The sequence below is a fragment of the Vidua macroura genome, chromosome 15, assembly GCF_024509145.1.
Source record: "Vidua macroura isolate BioBank_ID:100142 chromosome 15, ASM2450914v1, whole genome shotgun sequence".
In the NCBI taxonomy this organism is placed as follows: domain Eukaryota; kingdom Metazoa; phylum Chordata; class Aves; order Passeriformes; family Viduidae; genus Vidua; species Vidua macroura.
In genome coordinates, this window is record NC_071585.1 from 11787637 (window position 1) to 11815312 (window position 27676).

General features: G+C 41.0%; 1 protein-coding gene across 3 annotated transcripts in view; it reads right to left on the minus strand.

Annotated features, from left to right (window-relative positions):
• The window catches only part of ADAMTS2 (ADAM metallopeptidase with thrombospondin type 1 motif 2), a 222915-nt gene that overhangs the window by 87232 nt on the left and 108007 nt on the right, over positions 1-27676 (minus strand). For all 3 annotated transcript variants that reach the window (XM_053990728.1, XM_053990729.1, XM_053990727.1), the window contains one exon: positions 23756-23915. In XM_053990728.1, the coding sequence (XP_053846703.1) occupies positions 23756-23915 (160 nt within the window). The remainder of the gene's footprint in view (positions 1-23755; positions 23916-27676) is intronic.

Sequence of the window (27676 nt, forward strand, 5' to 3'; positions counted from 1 at the left end):
GGGTGAAGGGACAGGAGGTTTCTCCCATTTGGCTCTGGATAACTCAGTTCAGTGCAAGGGGAAGGGCTCACCCAGAGGCTTTTGTAACACAACCCAGATTTGGTACATGCACCTGACCTGAACACAAGTGAAAACATTGTCATTTTCTTCAGGGATCAAAATTTCCATCATTGAAAATTTCCATCTATTTATTTTTCGGCATCCTGTCACACGACAGTTTAATACTTCAGGGCTGAACTCCTGCCAGCTCTCCCTTCCTACCAGCACTGGTAGCTTTTGCTAGAAAACCAGTATCACTGGCTTAAATAAACAGCTGGCAGCAGGCAGATTTCCACCCACTGTGAAAAGGTCAGACGCATCCCAGACTATTTTTAGTGTGTATTTAGGGCCTATTCAGCCTTGATTTATGCCTTCTTTTAATTCAGAGAGTTCAGAATAATATTAAGTTGCAATACTTTAAGTCTTGTTAAAAAACCATCTAAATGGAAACCTAATGACCTTCCAGTGAGCCAAGATTGATTTCAGTATGATTAGCAACAGAAATGAAAACTCATTTTCTTGCAATAAAGGATAGTTGACTTCATCATTATATTAGAAATTAGTCTTAAACCAATTATATTTTTAAAGCATTGCTAGTGTTTTACACTGTCTGGTGAAGTAGCTTTATCTATCAAAATCCAAACACAAGCTCAGTAATTGGGATGTTCTCAGGCTACAAGTGCTTTTTGGTGCCTAAAATATCTTCAGTAAGCCTGACTTCTCAAGCAAGCATGGATCAGTAATTTTTGAAAACAAGGCCTTTGCAAAAGTATAAAAATTGTAACTTAGCAGGTAACTTAAAAATGTAGGTCACCTGTTAAACTCACTGGAAAAATAATCAGGATGCTTGTTCTCTTCAAGCTACCCAAACTGGCTATGAAATTTGATTTCCCTTCTATAGATTGCCAAAGTCAACTGTCTGTGTAAGAGATGCTCTGATTTGAAGTCGCTTCTATGTAGGAAGATGATGTGCTAAGAACAGCTGAAGGGGACTCAACTGCAAATACATCCAGGGCAGAGCCCTTCATGAGAAGTGCTATGAAGGGGCTTTCAGCATGATTTCAGGGGCTGGGGGGAGAAAAAGAGGGAAAATATGTTTATGCAAAAGAAGTCCTCCCTCTCATGAGAGCCTAAAAGATCAACTAGGAAACCTCTTTATGTTGACGTATAATAAAGTTTTGATTCTCATCAAACACATTTCAAAGTAATGTAGAACAGAGAAAAAAAAAAAAATCTTAGTTGAACTCTGTAGTGGGGAAGGTGGAGAAAAATCAGGATTCAGATTTAGTCCTTGAATAGCAACTAAGAATTTAGCAGTCACAAGTGACCATAATGAAGAGAACCAAAGCAGTTATTTACTACTTCTCCTGGTCATCAGTTTGTGCATTTAGCTCTCCCTGAAGATGACTGATAGATACATTGATAGACAGACAGACAGGAAAGAGTCTTTCACACATTCAGAGCAACAAATGCCAACAACTTAAAAATCTGTCACTGGAGACTTTACCTGTCTCCCAGAAACTGTAATTGCTTTCTTAGTATCACTAATGAACTGAATCTCTGTAACCTACATTCAAGCTGTCAAATCTTGCATCCCACTAAGAGTCACAAAAGCCAACGTATCTCTTTGCTCTGCATAAAATATACACTGTTTTCACTAATTAAACTGTGGGATATAGAGGCAATTTAACTGTCTATTCATTTCTTAGACATATGTTGCTTTACTTGAAAATATTTTTTAACTGAAAAATCTGGGTTAACTTCAGAAAAACGACCATGAGAGCAGGTTGGTAAATTTATATGAGGGAATATAGATAAGATTTTAAAATAAAATATAATTTCTAGCAATGAACAAAAAAACCATTATTTATTACATTTTGTTTTCCCATATCCACATGAAGTATAGATCTACTGCCCTCCCATCCTGCCAAACATCCTTCTACCACTGGCATCTTTACAGGTAAATACAAAAAACATTTGGAAAGGTACCTTCTTGCCCATATAAGCTCTAAGAATTCCTCAATATTATCTCTGGGAATTAAGAAAGGAACTGAAATTTTTTAACTCAGCAAATGAGATGGGGTGGTTTGCCCTTATTCCTTTCAGGAGAGTAATCATTTCTGCTTGACTTCCCTGTCTTTTTGCTACATCCATAGCCTTTGCTCAGTAGTGCCAGGAAATTGGCCTTTGAGTTGAAATTGTGCACAAACTTCATGCACTCACCCCAGTGAGAAACCTTTTCTATATTTCCATGTTGCACATCCTTAAGAACCATCCACTCAGTACATCCAGTAGGAAGGTCGAGTGCACAGTTTGCACAGTTGTGTACAGTTTAGGAAAGCTTAGCTTCTCATGAGCTCCTTTCCATCCTGGGATCTGCTGTACCAGAGGTCTGTCCTCTAAAAACACTACACAGATGTAGTGGAATTTCCCTGACACACCCAGCTCATGGCTGTTGTTATCCTTACAACACCTCCAGAACCTCTCACACACCTTCCCCTGCAGACAGCTCAAACTAGGTCACTATCCATGGGCTGAGTCATCGTGCCCAGCTGGAGCATCTGATGCAGCTGGCTGTTCAGGAATCTGCTCACCTGAGATTCTCTAAACAGTCAACAAAGATAAAAAGGCATCTCCTGACAGTGATTCAGAAAAAGACACCAACAAAATGCTCCGAATCCTTTTCCAGAGGAAAGCAGTGATTGTCACACCAATTTTTAGACAATTATCAGGGCAAAGGAAAAACTCTGTGACTAAATATTTTAATGCACATCCTTTGATACTGCATTTTGAACAGCAACATTTTTTAAATGAGGAAAATCAGTCAAAGAAGCTCAGACATTTACAATATGACATTTGCAATACCACTTATCCATAGCATAACTAGAGATTATTTAGGCCTTCTCCAGCAGTCTGGTGCTAAAGAAGACCAATGATTTCACTGAGCTGTGGATGAACTCCCACTGGAAGTACTTCAGGAATCAATCACTGCCCAGCAATCCATCAGAAAACACTATGAATCATAGCAATGGGAAGCAAAAATTACTGGTGATCCTTTCAGCTCTCTAATACCGAAAAATAGAAATCCCAAGTTTAAATAGAATCTCTAAAGCATCAGTGTCAAAGGTTTTCTCAGCTACAAAGGTTGCTTACTAAAAATGCTTTAATAGTGCTCATGTGACCCTAACCCAAAACCCCAGCCTTTATGTATTATGATGCTGATTTCTAGATCTTCACATACTCTTATTTCCGTTGAGCCCTTGACCATGCAAGCAATAACCATGCATAGACATGATTCAGGAGAGGACAGTAAATAGTTTTCCATGGAATATCTTTTATCACTTGCAAAAGATGAGAAGCATGTTGGAAAGTGTCTAAGGAAGGGATACAAAATGATGTGCTGGAGAAGCAAACTCCACTCTATCACATGTACCACAAAGATTTTCCTGTGCAGGTACCACTAAGTATGTGCTGCAACAATCTGGCTTGAAACACCAGCCTTGGATTTTCAAAAGATTCAAGTTCCACAATCTGCAGCCGGGCTTTACAGTTGCTCAATGTGTTCTGACTGTTTAAAACACTCAGAAAAAGGTGCCTCAAATGGGCCAATCGGAACACAAGGGAAGTTCCAACTCCAGCCACTGGTTACTTGGCTCTCTCTTCAACAAGATGTGGAAAAAACACTCTCTTCCTGTGGAGGGCTGTAAAAACAGATTCATTAGTGGCTGTGAAACATCTACTTAGAGCATCAGAGAAAAGCCCTGGAGAAAGTTCAGTCATCAGAGCAGGGATGAAGGGAAACCCTGGAGTGCAAACAGAAAACAAAACCCAAAGTAGCTTCTCCCAGGAGAGCCTTTTTTACTCTGTTCATCAAGTACAGCCTGAACAGCACTGCCAAAAGCCAGTCTGGCCCCAGCCTCCAGCATAACTCAGCCCTGGCAGACACCTGACACAAAAAACCTTCAGCCCAAACCAGGAGGGTTTGGCAAATTTTTAGCAAAATTAAATCCGAGTTCAATAATAGGAAGCACCATGTAAACTGAGCGATAGCTGACACTACCCACTCTGCTTACAACTCTGCCATCTCTGCAGATAAACCGCCAGCTTCCAGCTGCCCACACGGAGATTCATTGAGGCGCCCGCAGGAAAGAACCGCGCTGCTTTGTTCGGGGGAAAGTGTGAAATTTATCATATGCCTTTTATTTTTTGCTTTCCCTTTTCCCCTTACTTCAGACTGACAAGTGCAAATTAAAATTTCACACCCAGCCTCATACAGGGAGCATGAAATTCTGATTTGGAGGATTTAGGTAGATTTCTCCAGGATTACACGGATGGCAGCTGCCCAAGTCAGTGCCACGGGGTCTGTCCTGGCCAGCCTGCCCTGCCCTTGGGCAAAAACTTCTTGGTGCAAATTTGAAAGAGGAGGCAATGCAGATGCAGCACTAGAACTACTGCATATGCGTCTTTTTTATTATTGACAAAACCAAAACATATTCATACTGGGAAGTACCCTCAGAGGGATTGAGGCTGTACTCTATGCAGAGATGTCTGGTTCTCAGTGTCATTGCAACAGAGCCACTTGGAGGACTCTGTTACAGATAACTGACTTACAGATAACCAGAAGATTCTCATATTTAAATACCTAAAACTTAATGCATGATTAGCATTGAACACAGATTTCTACTGTGCCATTTCTAGAAACAATAAAGGATTTATTATTTTGGACAAAACATTTTTTTAGATAATACCTATCCTTTAAAGCTTATTGACATTTATGATTTAATAAATCATAATTTTATAAATCAAAAACTGCAGTGAACTGATGAGCAAACCATTTAAAGAGGTAGGTTGGCTATATTAGCTAGGAATTTTCTGGCACCAGTTCCTATTTTAGTTAGTATACACCACAGCACAGACATTCAGTGAGCTACTTTTCTCTTTGCAGAGAGCCACATTCTCCCCATTTTTTGAGATGATCTAGCACATGGAAAAGAAAAAGGTGGGACTAGAGTCAACTCTCAGTTGTGCCAGTAGATATTTAGTGCAATCTCGATAAACTCAATGTCCTTGAAGAATTCTGGACCATCACCAGTGTAACTGAAAGAAGTTAATGACTCCAACTCTTAAAAAGCCTCCATACGACAAGTCCTAGGAATCCAACACTCACATTATTAAGGGTTTTGGTCGTCATTACATTTGATTAACTCTGAAACCCTTTTCTAATTCAAAGTCAGGATGTGATACCATTCCAACACCACACAGCCACACCACTTCTGGAAAAGCATCCCTTACAGAAAATAACTACACCTAGTGTCAAAACAGCACTGCAGGATTAACAGCGGCCTCCATACTTGAACATTACTTTGTCCCAGTTTTGAATCCATAAAAAACAACTGTGCTCAGTCAGGATGTTTTAATCACTGAGACTTATTTGGGAATACAAATGTATGAATAAGAGTCATTCCTCCATCCAACACCACCAAACCACAGCAGAACATGAACTCTGCTCAAGGACACACTTTTACTCAGCTGAGGACTCTGCTGCCAAGCTGCCTACCCATTGCTATATTTTTCTTGTTTTAAGGGTGTGGAAATCTTTGTTCATTTAAAGGCATCTTTCTGGTTTATTGTCCTAGATCACTTACCTTCTGAGTGATAATTATCAGTACAAGCACCAGTGTGGGTACTGGGATAAAGGGGCCTTATCCCAAGCAGAGTTTGTCTTCCCACAGAACTAGGTTACACAACGACACCAGCGAGGTTGCATCACTTTAACTACAGGAGGTTACATTAGTACGATTTCTGTATTTACATAAAGATGAAGAAAAAAAATAATGATCTACAGGAACTAAAAAGTACATCTTGATTGAAAGATAGCTGAGACAACCTGATAACAGCTTATATGTCTACAAAACACTGGCACATGGAAGAGAAGGAATTTTTTTAAGAAGAAAGTGGGGGAGGGTTAGCTACAAAGGATAGATTGTGAAAAATTATTAAACTTAGACCCAAGAAAACATTTTTAAGCAGTGAGATCATTTAGACTACAATGTAGGCTCCAAGTGCAAATTGTTGAATTTCTTCCTCTGGAATTCTGCTAAATGAGTTTGAACAATGCACAGGAGGGAGTGGTGGGACGGGGGCTCAGGGCGCACCAAAGGACCAAGGAGATAATTTCCGTAGCAGACAGAGGATACTGACACTGCTATACAAGTGACTGCAGGGATCTGGAATATCTGGCTTCTGAAGCTAAATGAACAATAAACAACTCACATTCTAACTGCATTTCTAGGGCTTTGCTTGCGCTGAGAAATCATCCATCAATGGAAGGCAGAGCAGATGTGAGGAGAGCGGGGTGGGCTGTGAGCACTGCAGAGTGTCCCTCCGCAGGGAATCCTGCATTTCTGTGGGTTACACAGAAATTAACTACATTTCCTGCCCATTTGACCAGAGGGAGTGGATAGAAAAATAAATAATTTGAAGAATAAAAAGTAACAGCCTCTTAAAGATGAGTAAAATTTGAGAATACGGCAGTTAAGAAACAGATTGGAAATATCAAATCAAAACTTTGATTTAAATACAGGAAACCGTTATCAAACACTCAAAGCAAGGACAAAAATACAGTAAGAAGGCAAATGGCTTACACCAAACGGTCTGAATAAATTGTTCTCCATTTCATGTAGACAAAGGCTAATATGTATGAATTTGTCTAAGCAAGAACTTAGAGCCTTGGTGATAAACCATTTGCACACCAAATCTGCAACTTTATTCTTTTTTTTTTTTTCCTTCAAATAATTAGACACTACTTGGAAAATTCAAGCTACATTTCAATCCTGCTTTGATAAGAAAGGCTATAAAATCAAAATAGGCTCTGATTTTGGCCAAAATTTTTCTGTATTTTTCCAGAAAGGAAAAAAACAAAACCAGAAAGAGTAAAAAATAAGATATACCTTTGTGGGTGGCCTCCTGCAAAACTGGCAGAAGAAACCCACTGCTTTCCAGTTTCACTTCTATATTCAGACATGTTTGCATAACTTTTGCATTTGGAAAGGATCTTTCATATTTCAGGGAAAGATGGTTCTAGTAAGAAAAAAATTCTTTACCCAATAACAACTTCCTTTTGTCTTCTTCATTCTAAGTTTAGCAAAGAACACTTCATCTAGTTCAACAACACAATCCAAAACCCACTGAAACTTGATTCTTATCAAGCACAATGCTAACAAAGCCCTTGGGAACAGTACGTGCTTGAGACCAAGGTTTTGACATTATGTTGTTCATCCAGGTTTTCTCCTGCTTCTGCTCTTTATCTTCACAGAAATTTCACCCAGATGGAACTAGAGAACACTGGCTGTTGGCCTCACATTTCTAAATGTCCAGATGCCTGACCAAGCTACTGGTGTTTTGAACCACTCCTCCAAGAAAAAGCACTGGCCATAAGGTAACCAGCTCTAGAAACCCAGTAAATCTGGTACAGCTGCAAGATACTGGAACAAGTGAGCCACACACATACCCAGTAAATTTGGGACATTTGTCAGTGTTGTCTCACATGTTAAGAGCGTGCTCTGAAATCTCCTGAGCACATGCAGCAACCAGGATATAACTGGTATGTGCTGGGATTACAACATGTATGTGGACTTGTGCTGCAGGACATGCAGCACACCGAGTCCCAGTCTTGCATATTAAATCCCACACAACTTGGATACTGCAGATTCACTCTGGTCATAGCACACACAGATCCTTTTTTGGAAAATCCTGACAGAATGATGATCCACAGAGCCTGACAGATTTGTCCAAGTCCTATTAAAAAATCCATCAAAAATCAGGTGACACTGAAATTTTTCATGCAGCTCAATCATTTAGCCATAAGCATATAGACTTCTTGCAAGATACAGCTAAATCAGCAAAGAACAACACTTCAGATTGGAAGGCAGATTGGAAGATTTGAGTATCTTGACACTGCCTAATTAAGCTATGCTGCTTTTCACACCAGAACTGCCGGCAGAAGGCAAAACATATTGCAAGCATACATTTCTCTGTACAAGCAGACACTAAATGGCACTCCTGCCTTGCTTCCTCACTCCTCTCCGTGCCATCCCACCTTGCCTGCCCACCGTGCTGGCAGGGAAGCACTGCACAGGGCACGCACGAGAGCTGCTCTTCCCCAGGGATCAGGGGAGTTGTGCTGCTGTCCTCATCCAGCCTGCCCAGGAGCCAGCAGAGCCCCTCACTGGCAGGGACAGGGCACCACGTGGCCACTCTAAACACAGGAGTTTCCTCCTTGCGAAGGGCAAGAGCCCGGAGCAAAGGAAGCACCTGCAGCTGTGGAGTGTCTTTAGACCCCTCTGCAAAGGGAGAGCAGATCCCAGCTGGATTTCCACAGCAGCCTCCTCTTCCAGCCTGAGGTCAGCACTTCCAAGGGAAGGAAATTCACCCCAAGCTCTTGGCAGTGTTTCTGAAACATCCTGTTAAGCACTTTGTGGGTGTTTTTAAGAGCAAAATGTGAAATGAAATGAAGTCCAAGGGTTTACACTGTCATTAAGATGAGTGTGAGAGGGAGAAACAAAAGGAGAGCAGCTAATGGGAATACAGAGGTCAGACCAGGAACTTCAAAGCCTATAGGTGCCTTATTGATTCCCCCTTCAGATCCTGAAACCAATAAAATTATCTTCTTGAGATCCTTTCTATAAAGGCTGAAGACAGTGATTTCTCCTGGGTATCTGAACAACTTTAAGCTTGTTTTTAAAAACTTGAACTATTTACCTTTATTATGAAGGAAGTGAGAAAGGTATTTGCACATGACAATGATTTCTGGAAGAATGTGGAGAGACCAATACTCCAGGATGTTTTTAGTGTTAGCCCAGGAAATGTATTTCTATCCTTTTTAGCTATGTTAGAATATGTGCTTTGCTTGGATTGAATGGATATTTTGGGATCTGGGGACCAAGGTTTTGTGTTTCAAGCCAAATTTGCCCATGAACGAAAAATTATTCTAAATGCTAACACAATATCAAATTCTTCCAACAATTTCACTATAAATTGGGAGAATAAAAAATGAGTGCAGTAAAAGGCCTCATGCAACATGACATCTTGGCATAAAATGGTCAAAGTACTGAGAAGGCATGATGCGTTCCTTGGAAAATGTGAATGAGAAGCTTGAAAGATACCAGGACATCTGGGAAACATAGGAATCACCAAGACATCACCTGGAAACCTAAATTAGACCAACTGTTGTTAAAAAAATAAAGAAAAAAAAGTGGCTCACTGGACAAGACAAAAAGAAAGGAAGTGGAAGGACCAGTAACAACAGGGTTGATGAGTCAAAATTTTAGACTTCTTGCTGCTACACCATAGAGCTGAAATAATTTTGATGAATTGAAGAAACATACAGAAGCACAGCCCAATGTGAATTCAATCAATTATTGAAATCAGTTGAGAAGTTGTCAGAAAATTGCAGTGGAGGAATTAAAAGATACTTCTAATGCACAAAAAGCACTGATTTTTGGAAAGTACTATAGGAAAAGAAGGCACTGTGTATTTCCTGAAAATTGGATTAAAAACAAAGTATGAATGGAATAATGAGATTGAGCACAGTGGAGTGTATATCTAAAGAGAGAGCTGTACAAAGAAAATTGAGAAAATTATTTATTTGGAAAGCACAAGGAGGAGTGGAGGTGCAGTTGTTACTGACAGAGCTTAATAAAATTAGACCCCACCTCTGAATGCATCCAACAAAGGCTGGAGGAAGGAGCACCTGCCCAGGTGAGACAAGAAAGTGCTCATTAAAACAAAAAGGAGCAGCACTGAAATCCCATGACAAATAACCTGGTCACTTGTGATCTGGAAGTTTCTTATCTGGTTCATTAATGACAAATTGGCTGAACTGGTTGAAACTAATGATGTGTTGCTTGATATAAGGGAGGCTATTGACAAAGCATAAATGGGGAGGAAAAAACCCATCTCCTGGTGGCTGCAATGTTAAAGGCAGGAAACAACTGCCTGAATTCAGAGCAAATGAGGTGAATGTGTATGATATTGTCACAAGTCTTTGTCTGTGTCCTAAATGGTGAAAGCACATCTGCTGCAACTGGAAAGCAGCACAAAGCACACAACCTCTGCAAGCTGCACAGTGGGAAACCAGGGGAAAATAAATATATTTTCAAAGGGGCTTTGATAATCTTTCATGAACAATGAAAGATGCTGCTGTCTCTCAACAGTTATAAAAGGAATGTTAGAGAGCAAGCACCTGTGCAGTGTAACTTCATTAGGAATGCCTGGATCCATTCCATCACATCCATATATACACTCAATCATTAGCAATACACAGGTCATATTTTCACTGTTCAGTTCTTAACATAACTTCAAGTTACAAAATCTCAAAATAAATCATGAAACCAGAAGGTACAAAATTAATCTAAACAGAAGCAAAGACACTTTGCAGTTCAGGCAAATTCAGACATCCAGTTTCCCACAGCCTTGTACTGGGTCTGCCCCCAGTAAACTCACTGGGAATTTTTCCATTAAAATAAGTGTGAACAAGATCAAGTGCATGGCTTGGCTGAACCCTATCCACTTGCCAACCCGTAATTTATTATTACAAAGGCAGTTCCCAGAAAATGCATTCTCATAAGGTCTGTGAGAATTAGCTATCACATAGCACGCCTTGCCTATGGGGATTTTGAAGGAGACACTGTAATTTATTGCTGGGAGTGCAGTTCCATCTCATGTTGCAAAGACTCCATGTTCTCCTTTAAAAAATTAAAAAAAAAATTAAATAATCTTAAGGAAGAAAAGTGACTTCCTAGCAAGCGGGATTCTTTCTTCCAAAGGTTCTTGGAAATGCCTCCGCCGTCACTTCAGAGACAATCAGGCTTTCCAGCTGTCTGACGTGAGACCCACAAGGTCTGTAAATCCTCAGTGCAATCCATCTTATCTGCTGCAAATCTCCAGATACCAGAGACACACCAGTTTCCTTGCAAGGAACACTCTGCCCTTTGCCAGCACTTTTCTCCAGGGTTTCAGCAGCACAAAAGAACATCTAATTCTCTTCAGGACGTCTGGTAAGAGGCTCCCATGTGGAACAGTGGGCAATCCATCATTATGGACCAGTAAACACCTCCTCAGAGATCTAAGGCTCAACTCATCCTGGCCATGTGCCCTTCCCACATATCCCACCACCATCACCAATGACCAGTGGAACAATGGAACACCTCAGGCTCCCCAAGCACCTGGAATTAAAGGATAATAAGAGTTGCTACAACACTTTTGCAATCATCCCACCTCTATTCCACACCAAGCCACAAATACACACCAGACCCACAGCCAAAAGATGGCAGCAATTAACCCCTTAGGGCTTGTGATGTTACTTACCACCTGTGCAGTCTTAAACAAAACTTCTACTTAACTTTCAAGCCCAGATTTTATTCCAAAGCCTGTTTTCTTATCTGCATTTTGTTGCTATGTTGTTGCCTGCACATTTTGCAGTAGACTGATAGATTTTGCCAGCCTTCCAAAAATATTCTGCTTCAGTAATATATGACCTGCAGGTTAATATCTGAAATGCTACAATGGGTTGCCATGGAAATGTCAATACCATCCATTTCTCTGCAGACGTTTAATTGGGATATCTTAGAAAAATACCTGGAAATTTAGTAATAATATTCAAGTCATCTTACAGTGACTCAAAGTCAGATTTTCCCCTTTTTGTATATTTACTCCATTGAACTTGGAGCAGCTTTTTGGGGCTTCCTAGGATATTTAATACCTTTAGCAGGAACCTTTGGGCTGCTTTTCTGTAACCATTTCGTAGTTTAACAAGTCTCCAGAGGCTCTGCTTAAAGAAAAACACAGCAAAAATACTTCAGCTTGTAAGTAGAATATGAAGTCAACATGTATGATTTTCAGCCTGCTCTTTAGTCAACAATTTCTTAAGAGGGACTGGGAAAAGGCTACATTGAACTGGCAAAAAGAACAGCCAGCAAGTCTGCGAACAAGGACTCAAGCAGAGATTTAATCTATGGCCTTGGACAATATATTATTTTAAGCTCAGGCTCCTAAAAAGTCTGATTTCCCAACCTCAAGAAATACATTTTTTTAATGTATTGAAGAAAAAATCTGCTTTAAAAGCCACATAAAAAATTAGATACAAGCCCCAAATATCTAGGGTTTGGCATCCCCAGTTTCATTGTGAATAAAATGTAAGCGAGAGCTCTGTAAAACGAGATCCAAACTTCTGCCCTGCTCCACAGGGAAAAAGGCATGCACGACTGCAATGTGTTCATTACTATATATAACAGGGTCTCTCTAAAAATGGAAAACCCTAGAAAGAAAGAAACCCAGTTGGATGAATGAACTCTGAACACTATGATCTAGCAAAGCTCAATTAGACAACCGTGATTGCTGCCCACTCAGCAACAACAAAACAGCTCACAAGAGGTAATTGTCACTGCTTGCTAATTTCACATATTTTAATAGTCAGGCAAGAGCAGCTTCCCATGTCACTATTTAGATACTGTTGCTAACATTCACACCAGATCAGATGCTTTCCCACAAAGTGACCTGAGTTTGCTGGTCTGTTGAAGAACAGCATTTCCAAAATGTCATTACTCCCCACATCCAAAGTCCCGTTCAAAAACATGAATCACTTAAAATCACACCACCCATTTATTCCTAAAATACTTCACAAAAGAAAAAAAAAAAGAGACAGAAAAAAGAAAAAATTTTTCTTTAAAAAAATTTTTTAAATTCTTAAAAATTATTTTTTTTAAAAAAAATATTTCTTTAAAAGTTAAAATAAAGCCCTGCAGCACCAAGGTAAACCTTCCCTGTTAAGCATGCAAGGTGGTTTTTGAAGGAGGTGCAGGGATGGGCATTTTGGAGGCAGCTGCTTCAGGCACAAAACATTTTTTTGGTGTCTCTCACTGCAAACACCTTCAACAACTGCAATATGCCTCCACGAGTACCACAGGAAAAAAGATCTCCTTGACAAGCAAACAGACATGGTCACAAAGTGCACAGATACTTGATGAGACTACAAGTTTAGAAATTTCCCACAGGTGGCAGTTCATAGAAATCACCATTAGGCTTGTCTTTTCAGGTTACTTTTAGACTGAGCATGTCTTATGTGCAACTCACTCTTTGGGTAAAAGAATCCTTCCTCAAATGTTCTGTAAATAATCACTCCAATGTTTACAAAGCCATGATTGTTGAAGCAATGCTAAAATATTAGTGTTACCAAGAAAAAAAAACAGCCCATGTCTCCTAAAATTGACAGTCTGTAATGACCAAACCCTGCAAAATGGAGCAGAGCCCAGGGAAATTAATTTTGATCCAAGGACAACTGTCTGGAGCCCAGCAGTGCTAAAGAAGGTGATTCTGAGGCTCTTGCAGCAGGACAGCAGCGAGGGACGGAGGGGCTGAGCCGCCAAGGACCGCTGCTCCCAGCTCCTCCCTCCCACCTGCTCCTGCGGGATTTCTGGCCACCCTTCCTCACACACCCATCAGGCAATGCTGCGAAAGGCTGCTGAGAAACCTCCCCTGAAGAGCTGCCTACCTGTGGAACTGCCAGCTCTGAAGTGGAAATGAAACCCACCCCTAACCCCCTCACCATCCAGATTGTGATTAATAATTTTTCCCCTTGAAAGCAGCACACGTTGACGGGCAGCCGAGCCGTGCCAGATGGTCCAAGCACACATGGAGAGCTGGAACAAGGAAGAGACTGCTCAAAAACACAGAGATAAAAGGAAGAGCAAAGATACATCTCAGGCTTTTAATCAGAGAACCTGCTGACAAATGAAATACACAGTATTTAACCCATTAACAAGCATTGCAGTTCCATGAGCTGAGCAACAATATCATACAGAACATCAAGAACCTGTTGGTCTGCAAGACGTCACCTTTTGCACAGGAATGGGACGAGTGGACACCAGAGAGTGGACACCGGTGCCACTCTCTGAGGGTCTCTTTCCAGAAATGCAGTCAGTAGAGCACAGGGTCTCCATGGGCATTGAGGAAAGCAATGCAGTGATTCAATTGCCTGCCTTGCCTCTGTTGGAACACCCAACAGCTTCCAGCTGGTGGCTGCACATCCCTTCCAGCAATGAGGCTCAGATAGCAACAGCTGGCAAGAGACTGTGGCCAGTGAGAGAGGGGACTGTCATTAGCAGGGTGTTACACTGCTTTAAACCAATTACCAGACCATGCCTTTGCTCTTATTACAATCGTAAAGTTTCAGTAATGGAGTATCAGGATGCAGGTGTGTGCAGGCAGTGTTGCAGGGATTAAGAAAACACCTCTATATTAACAAATAGCCATTGTTTGGCTTGAAAATTCATCATGGTCCAAGCCAGTCCTGCTGACAGACCATTTGTTATCTAATATGCAAATGTTAAGTAAAACAACTCCCGAGGTTTATATTCAAATGAGCAAAGATATTTAAATTCAAGCTATTACCAGCAAGCATGTATGTGGGACTTTATGATCTACAGAGTTTGGGACAAAATATTTAGAAAAATAATTATAAATCATTTGTAACATGATCATTTAGAAAAAGCAGAGTTTGCATTCTTAGTTTGCAGTAACAGTTTCTGTTGCTGCTTTATCCCACTTACCCACTGTTTAAAAACAGTGTTTCTGCTCTATGGAAAAGCAAAAATTTTCAAGAAGAAATTAATTCACTACTGTTACCAAACTGCAGATCCAAAGCAACTATAATCAAAAACTTTGCTGTTTTCCTCCTGGGCTAAGACATTCTTGCCTTTTAGAATTTCAGGAAAGCACAGGGGAAAAGAGCCTTGCACTATCTGAAAGGAAAGTTAACACTGCTGTTGCTTGTTCTTCAAATGAAAATTATTTTTACCTAAAAAGTCCAAGCAGCCCCAAGCACTGCTCAGGGAACTCAAAACACAAAAAGCACCAAAAAAATAAGGAAGAGTCAAAAAATGGTTATGGAAAGTTATTACCCAACACAGGCTTTAGCAGTAAACCAAGGATGGGCAGACCAGGCACCTCATTCATACCAACCACCGGGTTACCACAGGTGCACTGCCCACCTCCTGCAGGGTGTAACACATGCTTGGCTAAAGCATAAACATCCAAGAAGCACGAGCTTCCCTGCTCATCCCTGCACTGGCACACACCAGGGGCAGAATCTGGTCCAGAAAGCTGCATCCTCCTCTCACTGTGTCTAGGAGAAGTGCTCTGTGTCCTGCCAGTCCCCCCAGCAGCAGCGCTGTGAGCAGCAGTGCCCGCCCTGCTCAGCTCCCCCAGCACTGCTGTGCCTCACTGACCCACACAGGACCTGTGGCTGCAGGACAAGCAGGAGTCCTAGCTCGGGCTCTAGGGCAGGGGGAAGAACAGCTTTTAAAGGGAACAGTGCATAATGCAGTGTTTAAATACATTACACAATGCAGAATTCACCATATACAGAGTCAGCTAAACAAACAGCCCTTCAGCTGAGGCTTTTGCCTTGGAGGTGCCCAATGATGTCAGACTGCAGCACCAGCTCTGGGGCACTGAAAGGTTCTCCTTTAAGCCAGCATTGAACATGAGCAACACAGCGGTGTAGGGAAGTGTTTGGTGGCAACCATGAAGATCAGTGCAGAGTAAGACCAAGCCATTTGTTTCTCATTCTCCAGCTGGGCTCACACCACCGTAAATGCAGAGACCCTTCCAGTGCCCCTTTTGCAAGCACCAAGATAACAGCACCACACAGCACTGCTGCTCTGGCCAGCCCACGAGGAGCACATCTCACACAGCTGAGAACAGTCAGAACCAGCTGGAATACATTTTTAATCCTTGGACACTTCACAAGGCCTCACATGTGGCTCCCCTGATGTGAGAAATCATAGAAATGTAGATGTTTGAAGGATATGCATCTCTCTTGCAGCTCTGGGCTTGCCCATCACTTTCACTTGATGATGTCTTTCAGCCTCATCAAACCACTGCATCATCATCATCATGGACAGCAGACAAAATTTATGCCACTTTTTGTCAGAAAACATCTTAAACTGAAAACACTTATCGGCATTTTCTACTAGAGCTTATTTTAGTGGTGCCTACCAGATGCTATTTAGTGTATTGTTATTAAACACAGGGTTTGAATCCCATGGTACAAAACAGCAAACACTACATGCTACCCATATTTTTGAATTCTCGCTTTCAGAATCCATTTCCTAAACAGAGATATGGGTTGCAGAACACTCTCAGTTTGTCAGGACAGAATATTAAGGTCTTTCTGTGAACAAGTTTCTCCCTCTTTGAGCCTGGCAGGACCCGCTGGATCCTCGCCATCCTCTGTTTTTCTCAGCAGGTTGGACAACATGAACACAGCTTGTAAATAAACAAACCACAACAGGATGACACTTCACAGAAAAACACACCAGTAAATGTGAAATTGCAAAAACCTTGTGGGTGTGCACATACATTTTCATAAGGCAAACCTCCCCACACGCCTGTGGGCGGCTGCACACCCTCACACATGAGAGCTCTGGCTGGGGTTCTGGAGGCAAGGTCTGACTTCCCAACTGCTGCTCCAGTGAACTCTGCCCTTCCACAGGGCTTTTACCAGCAAGACACAGGGCCAGCTTGCAGTGAAAACAAGGTTTATGTCACCCTCGTCCAAAAGGCAAATATTTTCTTCTCTCTTTTCTCCTGGGAGACTGAGAGGCTAAATCCATTAAGGATTGTGAGATCAATGGATATTAGAAGGAAGAATAAAAATGAACTTTAATGAAATCTGCTGAAAATGTTTTGTCTTTATAAGTAAGTGTTGACTAAATGTAAACACAAACAAGTGATGAATCAACCTCAGTTTCACACACCCCTGAAGCTGAATTAATTGATAGAAAGATGTGAAAAGTAAAATGAGTGCTTTCTCAATACTTTCACAGAGCTGATCACAAAAATTTTACAGGAGTATTCATATGAGAACTGGAAACTTGTTTTATAGACCAATATCAGCTTTATTATCATTTTGTTATATTTAGCAACATTTGGTAATATTCAACTCCAGCTATAAGTTGTTCACAGCAATTATTTTGGAGAGCCTTATAGAGCTTGAATTTAGCAGAGAAGCTAAAACAAACTCATCAGCTGAGAATAAAATTAATTTTATTTTTATATTAGCTGTCGATACGGGCTAATCAGTGATATTTAAACAAGTACAAATAATTAAGTCCTTCACCCTTAATCAATGCATATCTGAATGGAAGTAACTTGCTCCAGTAACTTGCCTCATAACCACAACAGAAACCCATTCAGAATAAAAAATCCATTTAGCCTAAGGTATGTACCTGAATCCCACTGAAATCAATTTGATTTAAGTACCTGCTCAAAGCTGAGCCTGCACTGAAGTGTTTCCTCAAAGCTGCCTAATGAGAAAGGCAGAGACAAATACAGAAACTGAGCTGCTTCACATACTATTATTATGTTCCTGTATTCCAGGAAGATAATAATAGTTTAGCAACAGTTTATTCCAGCTTGGTGGGGTGTGTGGGAGAGAGAGATGCCAGCTCAGTGCCAAGAGCCTGCAGTGGAGCTGGCCCAGGTGGCAGCTCTGCTCCAGCTCCAGGCCACCCCACCAATTTTTACCTCTGTACAAGAGGATTTGTGTTCCTAGTGAAACAAAATGGTGCTGCAGCAACTACAGATTTGATATCATGAAGAAATAATAATGAGAAACTATTTAATTGAACGTTCAATAATTCCGGAAATTATTTAGAGCACCTGGAAAAAGGAGATGTTTAATTAAAAGAAAAATCCTTTGAAGATGGAATATACTTCCCAAAGCACTCCAAAATTCAAAAAAGCACACTGCAAAGGTAGCCCACACAGCTTTGCTGTGGTCCTGATATGCATATGCTTCACCACGCATCAGTAGTTACATGAGCACATCTCCATCGAAAAATCTGAGCAAAATTAGTGATATTAAGAAAAAAGAAAGTCAACTCATTTAGTAATAATTTTATTTCCAGGCAAAATGAAACTGACTACCCCAGGAGCACTGGGAAGGTTGACTTTTTACCTGACACCCTTCTGTGGCCCAGCTAAGGCCACCCACTAAGGAAGTCCACGGCAGAAAACTCCCTCAGCTCTGGAGAAAAATGGGCTATTCCTGGCATTTCCCATCAAGTACATTTAAAAGCATTGCTGATTAGCCTTCACCTGGTCACCCCATATGATTTACTGCACTATTGTAAAAGTAGAAACCTTTAGATTTTTCCCCAGAATTACTGCATGGATCTCATTTGCCTGTGCTAGCAAAGAACTGCCTGATCAGCTGTAATGCAGGTGGCTGGGAAGGGTGGCAAACCATGGCCTAAGACCACTGACCACTTTCTCTGGAGACTTGTTTTTCCCCTGAGTGCTTAACCTTGCTTCTGAATCAAAAGCTGATTTGCCACTGAATTCTCAATCTTCCTCTTCCCAGAAATCCCCATGAATCTGCAATGTGGAATTCAGAGAAAACCCAAGACAGGAGAGAAAGACAGATGTATTTATCATGCACAGATGATGTAGGAAGGAGACAAAAAATATTGTCATCAGAGTCTTACTGACTGCAAAATAAGGGAGCAGTAATTAATCAGCAAGAGTGCAGGCTGAGAGGAAATATTGATTGGATTTGGAGAAACTTCAGTTTCCTGAAGAAACTGTTCCCCTGCAAAGGTAACCAGGAAAGTTTGTGTAAATTAGAATGGCAGCTGGCCAGCCAGCAGCCAATCTGAGCCGTTTCAGGCAATCCAGAAAAATACACACCAGATGCACACTGGTTTCTAAAGAGTAATTTAAATACATTAGTAAATCAATGGCATTGACAGTTTGATGGACTATGATGGAGGAGTCTTCCTCTGAAATATCATCTCCAAAACCTACAAAGCTCTGGCAACTGAGTTGTTACAACTTTATCATATTTTTAACTCTCATCTTTTCAAAAAACTTCTAGAGTGGAGTTGTTTCAGCTTAAATTCACATGGATTTCTCTCCTGCTGAATTGGCCCCTAACTTTTTAGGGTTCCTAAATGTCAAAGAGTGTTGTCCTTTTGCATTGTGGTGGGCCAGGAGATGCCAGTGAGAGGACTGAGGACAAGCTCTGTTCTGATGAAGCTTGGGTCTATCAGAAAGAAGCTGGCTACCACTACTGAGCAGAAGCAGCAAATTATTTCTGTCTTTTTATCTGACTGGCATGTGCTTACTGCCAGGGGGATGTTAGAACCCCTCAATGTAAAAATAAAAAGAAACAGTTGAAAAATTTACCAAAAAAAAAGTAATAAAAAAGTGATGGGGTTTGCCCCAGGAAATAAATCACAGGGTTACATTAAATGATCACATCATTCAGCACCAAGGCACAACTCCTCTGCAGGTCTGACCTCCAGCAATCCCAAGTATTGCCATGGGAAGGGGTCACAAGTCTCCAGCAGAGCTGTGGGTTTGTCCATCTGTCAGCCCAGAGCTATTCCTGATGGGACTTGTGTCAGACTCTGCTTGGCCATTCCAAGGGATTTAATTGGCACTTACAGAAATGAAAACTTTCTGGTTTAAGCACATTTGGGGAGTTACCTTACTGTCTTCGTCAGTAATAAACTGTTCTTGGCTAAGGTCATCTTTCATCTGCACAGTAAATAAAACTGTCACTAAAGCTGAGTTTCTGTTTCTCATCAATCAAATAATACAATAAAACTCAGAGCACAGTACTTAAAGAACATTTTTCAGAGAAAAGGCAAACCTTAAGGAGTTTTAGTATAATCATTTCCTCTCAGCTGATCAACATAACAGACACAGTAATTTAGGTGGAGAAATGTGATATTAAAGCTTACAAGCCTGATAATCAGATTGCCTTTCGAGGCAAAAATCAAGCTGGCTTTCCAGGCCTCATCATAACCATTAATTAAATAATTACCACCTCTTCAGTTAACATCCAAAGAACATCCAAAGCAAAAACCCAGCAGTTTCACGAAAAAACAACCCACTCTAGCTTATCTATTTAATTCCAATTCTATTATGTAGGTAGTTTTACTGCTATCAAGGAACATTTCTCATGTTTGTAAGAAGGAATTCAACTGGAAATATTAAAATATGTTCAACACGATGCTTATTTTTATCTAGAGGAAGATAAATTATTATATGTACGCAAGCACTAAAAGCAGTTGCCAGAGAAAATAGGATTTATTCTCACCACACCTGCAATATTTCAGCCACTACACGAAAATACTTCTCTTTCTGAAACAATTAGCCTAATTTGTAGTGAGCTCACACAGACTGTCACGGTACTACTCTGCTGAAGATTATTACTTTCCTAAAATATGATGCTTACATTTTTCCAGCATTGTTTGAGAGGGAAGACCAGGCAGAAATATTACACCCCATACTCTGCGATTCTCCCAAACCCCAGATAATCCCACACCAGTCAAAACAAATGATTCAGGTTGCCAAAACAAGTAGTTACATTTCCCAATCTTCTGATAACGTTTTACGTAAATGCAGAAGCAAATCTGGCACAGTCTGGAACCAGGGCAGGGCAGATCTCTCCCAGCACATTCCACTTTTCAAAACCCAGCACGTCAGCAGAGCCTTCATAACAGAAGATGCACACCTTGATCTCTGCAGGGCTTAGGAGGTTTTGGGGTTTGCTTGTTTACAATTTTTAGACAGATGGAACCTTGGTTTTTCTTATTATAATATAAAAGATAGATAACGGTACATGGAAGATGCTAGAAAAACCCTGCTGTCAGGTCCATCTCACCACATCTGTTGACATAATTTAGAATTTATTTCCATGGTGTGGAAAATGCAATTTTTTTGAGGTGGTTTTTTTTTTAATCCACACTCCCAAGCAGTCAATGGGTCTTCCATTAGTCCTGGCTGCCTTTTGGGGTGTTCAGCTGCCCCCCAGCCTCGGGGACCTTTGTCCCACAGCCCCGTGTTGGAGCTCTCTACCAGGGCAGCTGTGGGGATGCACGTTGCCTTGGGGCATTGAGTTCTTCAACAAACCACCCTCCAAACTAACTGCATTCAGCAGCAAATCCCAAACCCTTGTGCCCTGTGAGGTCCAGCGTGGCCTTTCCCACTGCAGACCCAAGGCTTTGAAATGGTGACTGACCCTCTCAACTCCAAGTTCATGGAGTTTTCAATTCCTTCACCTCCTGTTTCGCTGAGAAGAGAACAGCTTGTCCTATTTCTTGTGAAAAGAGTGCCAAAGATAGGAATATTTATAAGGAATTTCTATCTATCTATCCAAACCAAAACATTCAAAAATCATGACTCACAATCCCCTCCCAAATCATGGGATTAAATTAACATATCATGGGATTTTAAAAGATGCTGTTTTAAAAATTATAGAATACATAGATTTTGTTTGCCACACATTACCTTAAAATATTTACACAGCCAGAAACTACAAATTTTTATCAACAGTTAAAAGAACCAGAAGCTTACCTAGGGAAAAAAAAATCATCACATATTCATAAGATTCCTGGAGGCTGAACCTTTAAAAATAGTCCAAGTGTTGCAATTCATCACATGTAAATTTATGGGATTTGGCAACAATGCACTTGTCTCCAGGGATGTTGGAAAGAGGGGGAGTGCTCTTGGTTAACCTTTTTTTTTTTTTTTTTTTTTTTTTAATAGATACAGCATGCTGAAAGTGCCCTACTAAGTATTTCCTATCTCAGCCCATCAATCAGTTTAGAACACTAAGGAAACACACAGCAGAGTGTGCTTATCAATGCCCAATCACTAAATATTTTGGTGTTTGTTAACCAAAACTCAATGCATTCTGGGAAAAGACCAAGTGGAAAATAAAATTTCAGTTTCTGAAAGCACATCCCGTCCATGCCTTTTGCCTAGAGCAATCAGAGGTGGGAAGCCAGGTTTAATAAAAAAAAAATGTAGGGAACAAACCATTTTCAAGTGGTTGTTTACTTTTTTTATTAAAGCCAAAGTCAATTTCATGGAAAAAATCCCCTTTACCGTACAGTTTTTATTTTTACTGATTTTTGGTAACAGTGGGGTTTTTTATCCAAAATAAAAACTAATCTTCAGTCAAGTTTCTAAATCAAAAGGTGATGAGGCAAAAGGCAAGATTACTACCCTTAGCATTCTTTCCTCAGTTTAAAAATTCGAAATATCACAAGTATTCCTACCTGTCCCCAACACCTGCTGTACCAGACAAGGTCACTGCTGCTTCTCAGCCCAGCCTCCCTTTTGCTTTTCAATCCCACAGTGCTGGCTGGTGGCTGTGATTACTCTGTGCCTTTTTACCACAGATTACAGACTCCAGCCCTGACACAGGGGAGGTGACAGACACCAAGCCTGGTGGCATCAGACACGGCGTGTGGCTTTGCTGCCAGGTACAGGCTGCATCTCAGCCTCTGCTGTCAGAGCCTCCTCCAGCAGGTACCAGGTTGCCAGTAACTGGAGCTGAACTACAGTTTGTGCTTTTCTGTGTACCAGACTCCTACTCCTGAGGAATATTTACCATCCAAAACCAAAAATACTGCCATAAGGTGTGAACAACATCAAGTCTCTTTTGTTTAAGAGGAAACGCAGTGAACGGCTGGTATTTTCCAACATGCAATAATTTTATAAACATTCACTAATAGAGCAGCTTCCACCATAGCTACCATCCAGCCCTTCTGGGACTGTGGCACTCAGACTCCTGCATTACCCAGATCTGCTCCACAGTGAGTACAAAGGCAACAAGAACAACTCAGACAAGCACTGTATTAGTCACAAAATTCACAGGTCATTTCCAAAGTGGAGAAAAAAAGTTGGTTGATTGCTATTGGTTGCTTTCTTTTTAATTCTTGTTCCAACCTGAACAGTGGGAAATTTATATTGTTCATGTGGCCCTAATTTCAGTGCTTCATCCCTGTGGCTCTCTGTTCCTTTCTTCCTATACTTGAAACCCCATTATACTGAAATAAGATAATACTAGGGTATGAGTGACAAACAACTCTGCAGTTTGGTACACTCATTTGGAACAAAAATGTATCTATTTTGTTGTTTCCACTCAAATGACCCAGTTAATTTCAGTGTTAACATCAGCTGTCAAAACATCCTCTTAGCAGATTTGCATCCCTTATTTATTCAGAAAAAAAGGTGCAATAACCAAGCAGTTATCAGAGAAACAGAAAACACTACACAGAATGGGTGTTTATATTTAATTCTTGTTATTCCATCACTGTCTATCACATACTTAGTACATTATATTCCACACTTTGCAACACATAAATAAATCCAGAAAGTTTGTGTTCGTACTGGAGATACCATTCTTTTCTTTTTGTGACTAATGCAGCCCAGTGAAGACAGTGTCAATAAAGCCCATGTACCGTGCCAGCCTCAGTGTCCTGCTTGCAGCCTTCCAACACAGACTTTGCAAAGCCAGCACTGCCACCTGTCCCAGCAGCCACAGCCACCTCTGCACTGGTGTCACCCACCATCCCCTTCCTCTGCTCTGACCCAGGGCTTGGGGGGACACACGACTTCACGTTGGCCATCTCTGGAGCCAAGGAAACTCCTCAAGGCAAAGACAGTGCCACCATCCTAGAGATGGTTTTGGCCACTGCAATGTTTGCTTAGCCCATAGAAAATGTTCAACACGTTCCCTACTTTTCCCTCCTTGGAGGGAGAGCACATTTCCACTTTGGAGGATAAAAAAGCCAGAGGTAGCAGATCGCATTGGCTACGTGCCTTCAGCTGCACCTCATCCCAGAGCCCGCCTTACCTTTGTACACAGTATCCACATTCTCACTAGGAAGCTGCTTCCTGGCAGCTGCTCTGCGATAGACCACGTGTGTTCTGCCTCCTCCCTCTTCCTCCTCCTGGGCCCCCCTCTCCAGAGGTTCGATGAAGAACTCGTCCTTGTCCGTGCGAATCATGCCAGCCTGCAGCACAGGGCAGAGATGGAACACTTTGCATTACTGCACATACAGCAGGAGCTGCAAGCAAACAGTTACAATATGCTTAAGCACACTTTAGTGCTCCCTAGAGAGCAATTAGGATGCAGAGAGGAAACCAGGTGAATTCTTTATTAGAGCAAAACAAGGCATCATTTTCCCAACTTGACAAGAAAGGACAAAAGGTACAACTCTGAACCAAAAGGACTCCTCCTTGAGCCACATGAGCCAAGTATAGGTCTAAGAATCTGTCTAGGAAATCACCCTCTCCATTAAAAAACATCTACAATGGAAGTTACTATGACCTTAGCTATCCATCAGGCCCAGACCACTCTAGTGTTTACTATTTCTGCTAAATAAAGGATCAGATCAGTGCCATAAGCTGGTTCTGATGTGCACTTCAACAGTCAAAAGTTGTAGAGTCAGCATTTCTATTCAGAAGAAAGATAGAAAAATACTGCATCTTACATTCAGGAAGCTAAGCTTTGTGATTATTTCCCCCATGACACAAAGCCAACAAAATAATCTTTCAAGAATTAGCCACAACTAGTTTGAGTGTCAGTAGTGCACTGTTAAAAAAACACCCCAACTTACTCACACTGGACCAGATACCCAGGTATGAAAATAGAAATTTACACTTCTACAAAGCAAGTCAAAGGAACATCATCCAAGCAATTCTCATTGTGTTCAGGGGAAACCCTCATAAAGACTGAAAACTTTAAAAAAGGAAAGGACTTTTTGTCATCTTTATGCAGGTGAAACAACTTGGGCACCTGAATCACCTGGGCTTGTCTCCTCTTGCAGTCCTGCCCAACTGCAGGAGGTGACAGCAGCCAAGGGCTGCTTGCAGAGATGGTTGGCTTGAATCAATTTTTTCTGCATGTTTGCACATCTGTGTTTGAGAACTCCAGCTAGTGAACTCTCAGCTTGCAGGCAAAGTCTTACCATTAACACGAATGAAATTGTTCCAGATCCAGCCTTCAGAAGCTCCTTCATCACATTCTTTCCCACTCTGCCCAGAGACAATCCTGGAGACACTGCAGTTTCAAACTTGCACTGTGACACTCTTCATCTTGCTATCTGAGCTTCTGGGAGCCTAAATCTCCTGTTCAGTGAAGCTTCTAGGGGAAACTCAAGCTTCCTCAAGCTTCCAGGGGAACCTGTTTGGCTCCTTTGAACCCAGAATCCTCATTTGAAACAAGCACATCTAAACACACTTATCATATTCCAGCACCAAAGTTCTCATACAGCACATATTTTTCTTCTACAAGCAACAAACTACATTCCTCCTGCTATAAATACAATATGTTCACTGGTTCCCTCCTTGGAAAAATGTCAGGTTCATTTGTCATGTCTTTAACTTACATTAGGCAAGATTTCCAGTCCCAGAATTCATATATATAATGTATACAAAAACAGATTGCAGAGGAAGGATTAAAGAAGCAAAATTATATCAAAGGAATTTAAGCTGATGCCATCCTTCCTGTAGAGAGGAAACTGAATTTGAAATCCCATTTCTTCTTAACTAATTTGGATTCTACATCAGGCACAGAAAAGGTGAGACAGGCTCAGCAGCTCAAAGAAGTCAAGACAACCAAGAAAATGAGTGCTGAACCCAAAGAGACAGCAACTGATCTTTTACTGTAAAGTGGAATACATGAAAAATTCAGACTTGATGTTATTCTCCTTTTAATGTTATTCTAACTACATTACACACACAGTTCTTCTGGATATTAAATATTATATCCAGAAATTTGGAGATCTTTTTATGATAAATGCACAACTAAACATCAAGAAGGAACAAGCATTTGCAAGTTCAACATCACAAGGTATGGTGCACATGCCATACTACACTCAGGAGAAATACACTGAGAGCTTGACTGTCATGTGAAAAATATGTGATTTTGGTTTTTGCAAGTGAAAAAAGCACCATGGTTGTGCACATGTTCTTATGTATTTTTGGATACATTAAGCCTAATATTAACTAAGCAGCTAATGCCAGACCATAGTTTGGAATGCAGACCATAATTCAGGATACAGGGGGAAATGCTGCTGTGCATTGTCTGCAGCAGGGAGTACTGATGGGACTTTGGAGGAATTTAGGTCTTCTAAGAAAATTAACAGAGAAGCAACTTTTGCAATCAGTAGTTGAACTGATTGGACAGAGGAACAACTCTTATAGGTGAACTTTAGCTTCCAGGGTTTGATGGCCTTTTGGAAATGAAAACTGTTGGTCAGAGTGAATTCTCCTCTCTGAGAAATGAAGGTGACACCCTGGGACAGGCTGTAAGACTAAACAGAAAGAGATATTTGAATGCTGGATCCCAAGACATAAAACAGTGCTTAAACACTGACATTTTCTGCAGATCATTGTGCCTGGTATTGGCCCTTTTCTGTGCAGGGAGATTCATGTGGCACTGGAAGCTGCCAAAGAGCAGGACAACATCAGGTGCTCTCATTCCCCACTCTGCTTCTTGGATGGACAGGACACCACTCTGTACATCCCCAGGGCAGCATCCGCCCTACTTCTGCAGGGGTGTAGAAAGAAAGGAGTTTAGCCTTCAAACACAAAATCATAGAATTGCCTGAGTTGGAAAGGCCCTGAAGGACCATCAAAGCCCAACTCCTGGCCCTGTATGGCTAAATGTTTTTCTTCTCATTTTAATCTTGGACTACACTGAAATTTCTCTTTTCTTTTAGTGCTGAGAAACACATCAATTATTTTTGATCAGAATTATTAGGAAAGAATGTATGCTTGAGCTGTAAAAGAATTTTATAGTTTTATATATTGCATGTCCTACACAGTCTTTGATTTAACCAACATATTGTCATGAAATAAATAAAAAAAAAAAAAAAAAGAAAGAATGGCTGTTTCAGACTTTAAGAAGAAAATTCATTTGGATGGCAGGGCAGAGTTCCTACAGAAATCCACAGTTCAAGTCATCTGCCTACTAATATAACCACAGCTATAAATGATTCATTAAGAAATACGTGGGGCTCCTGAAAGTCTCCACCACACATTTCCTTACTGCTTTGAGCAAGACATTTAACCTCTTTACTTCCATTTCTCCACCTCTGAACCAGCATAACAACTGCCTTGCAGGATAATTGCAAGGCCTGATTTGGGGTTTTTTTGGTCAAATGCTTTGAACACGAAAAGCTCAAGATTAATCGCCTAATGCATTTTTTTCTGATGCTACTCAAAACACCCTGAAAAAGCCACCATGAAAGGGAGATTGCTTTTAGTCATCAACTCAACACCAGTGTTGTGCACAGCCAACCAAGCAATAGGGCAACAAACAAGGCAGCAGGGGTTTGCCCACATCCTTCACCTTCACCCTTCACCAGTCCTTTTCTTATCCACAGCTGCCACCACCCCTGTGCCAGCCCATCATGCCAAGAACACTGTGAGACAGCCACCAAGTTTGTGATGACAACAAGAGAGCATTCAGGTTCCTGCAACTTCCTGGAGAATGCCTCTGGATGACTAAGATAGAAATGCTGTATTGTTTGAGCACACCTGTTCCTTCCCTTCAACTGGAAGGACTTCGGAAAATCCTTGCACAGTCATCATCTGGACATTTACTCCACAAGATGTGAAAACAGATTTTAAGCCTTTCAATTGCCCATTCCCCCAAAAGTTCTGAGCAGAATCAGAGCAGGTGCTTTCACAAACTAGGAGCTTAAAAGTACCTGCTATTGTAGTGTTTTTCTATCCCATACTGCTCACCACCCATCCCAGGAATGTT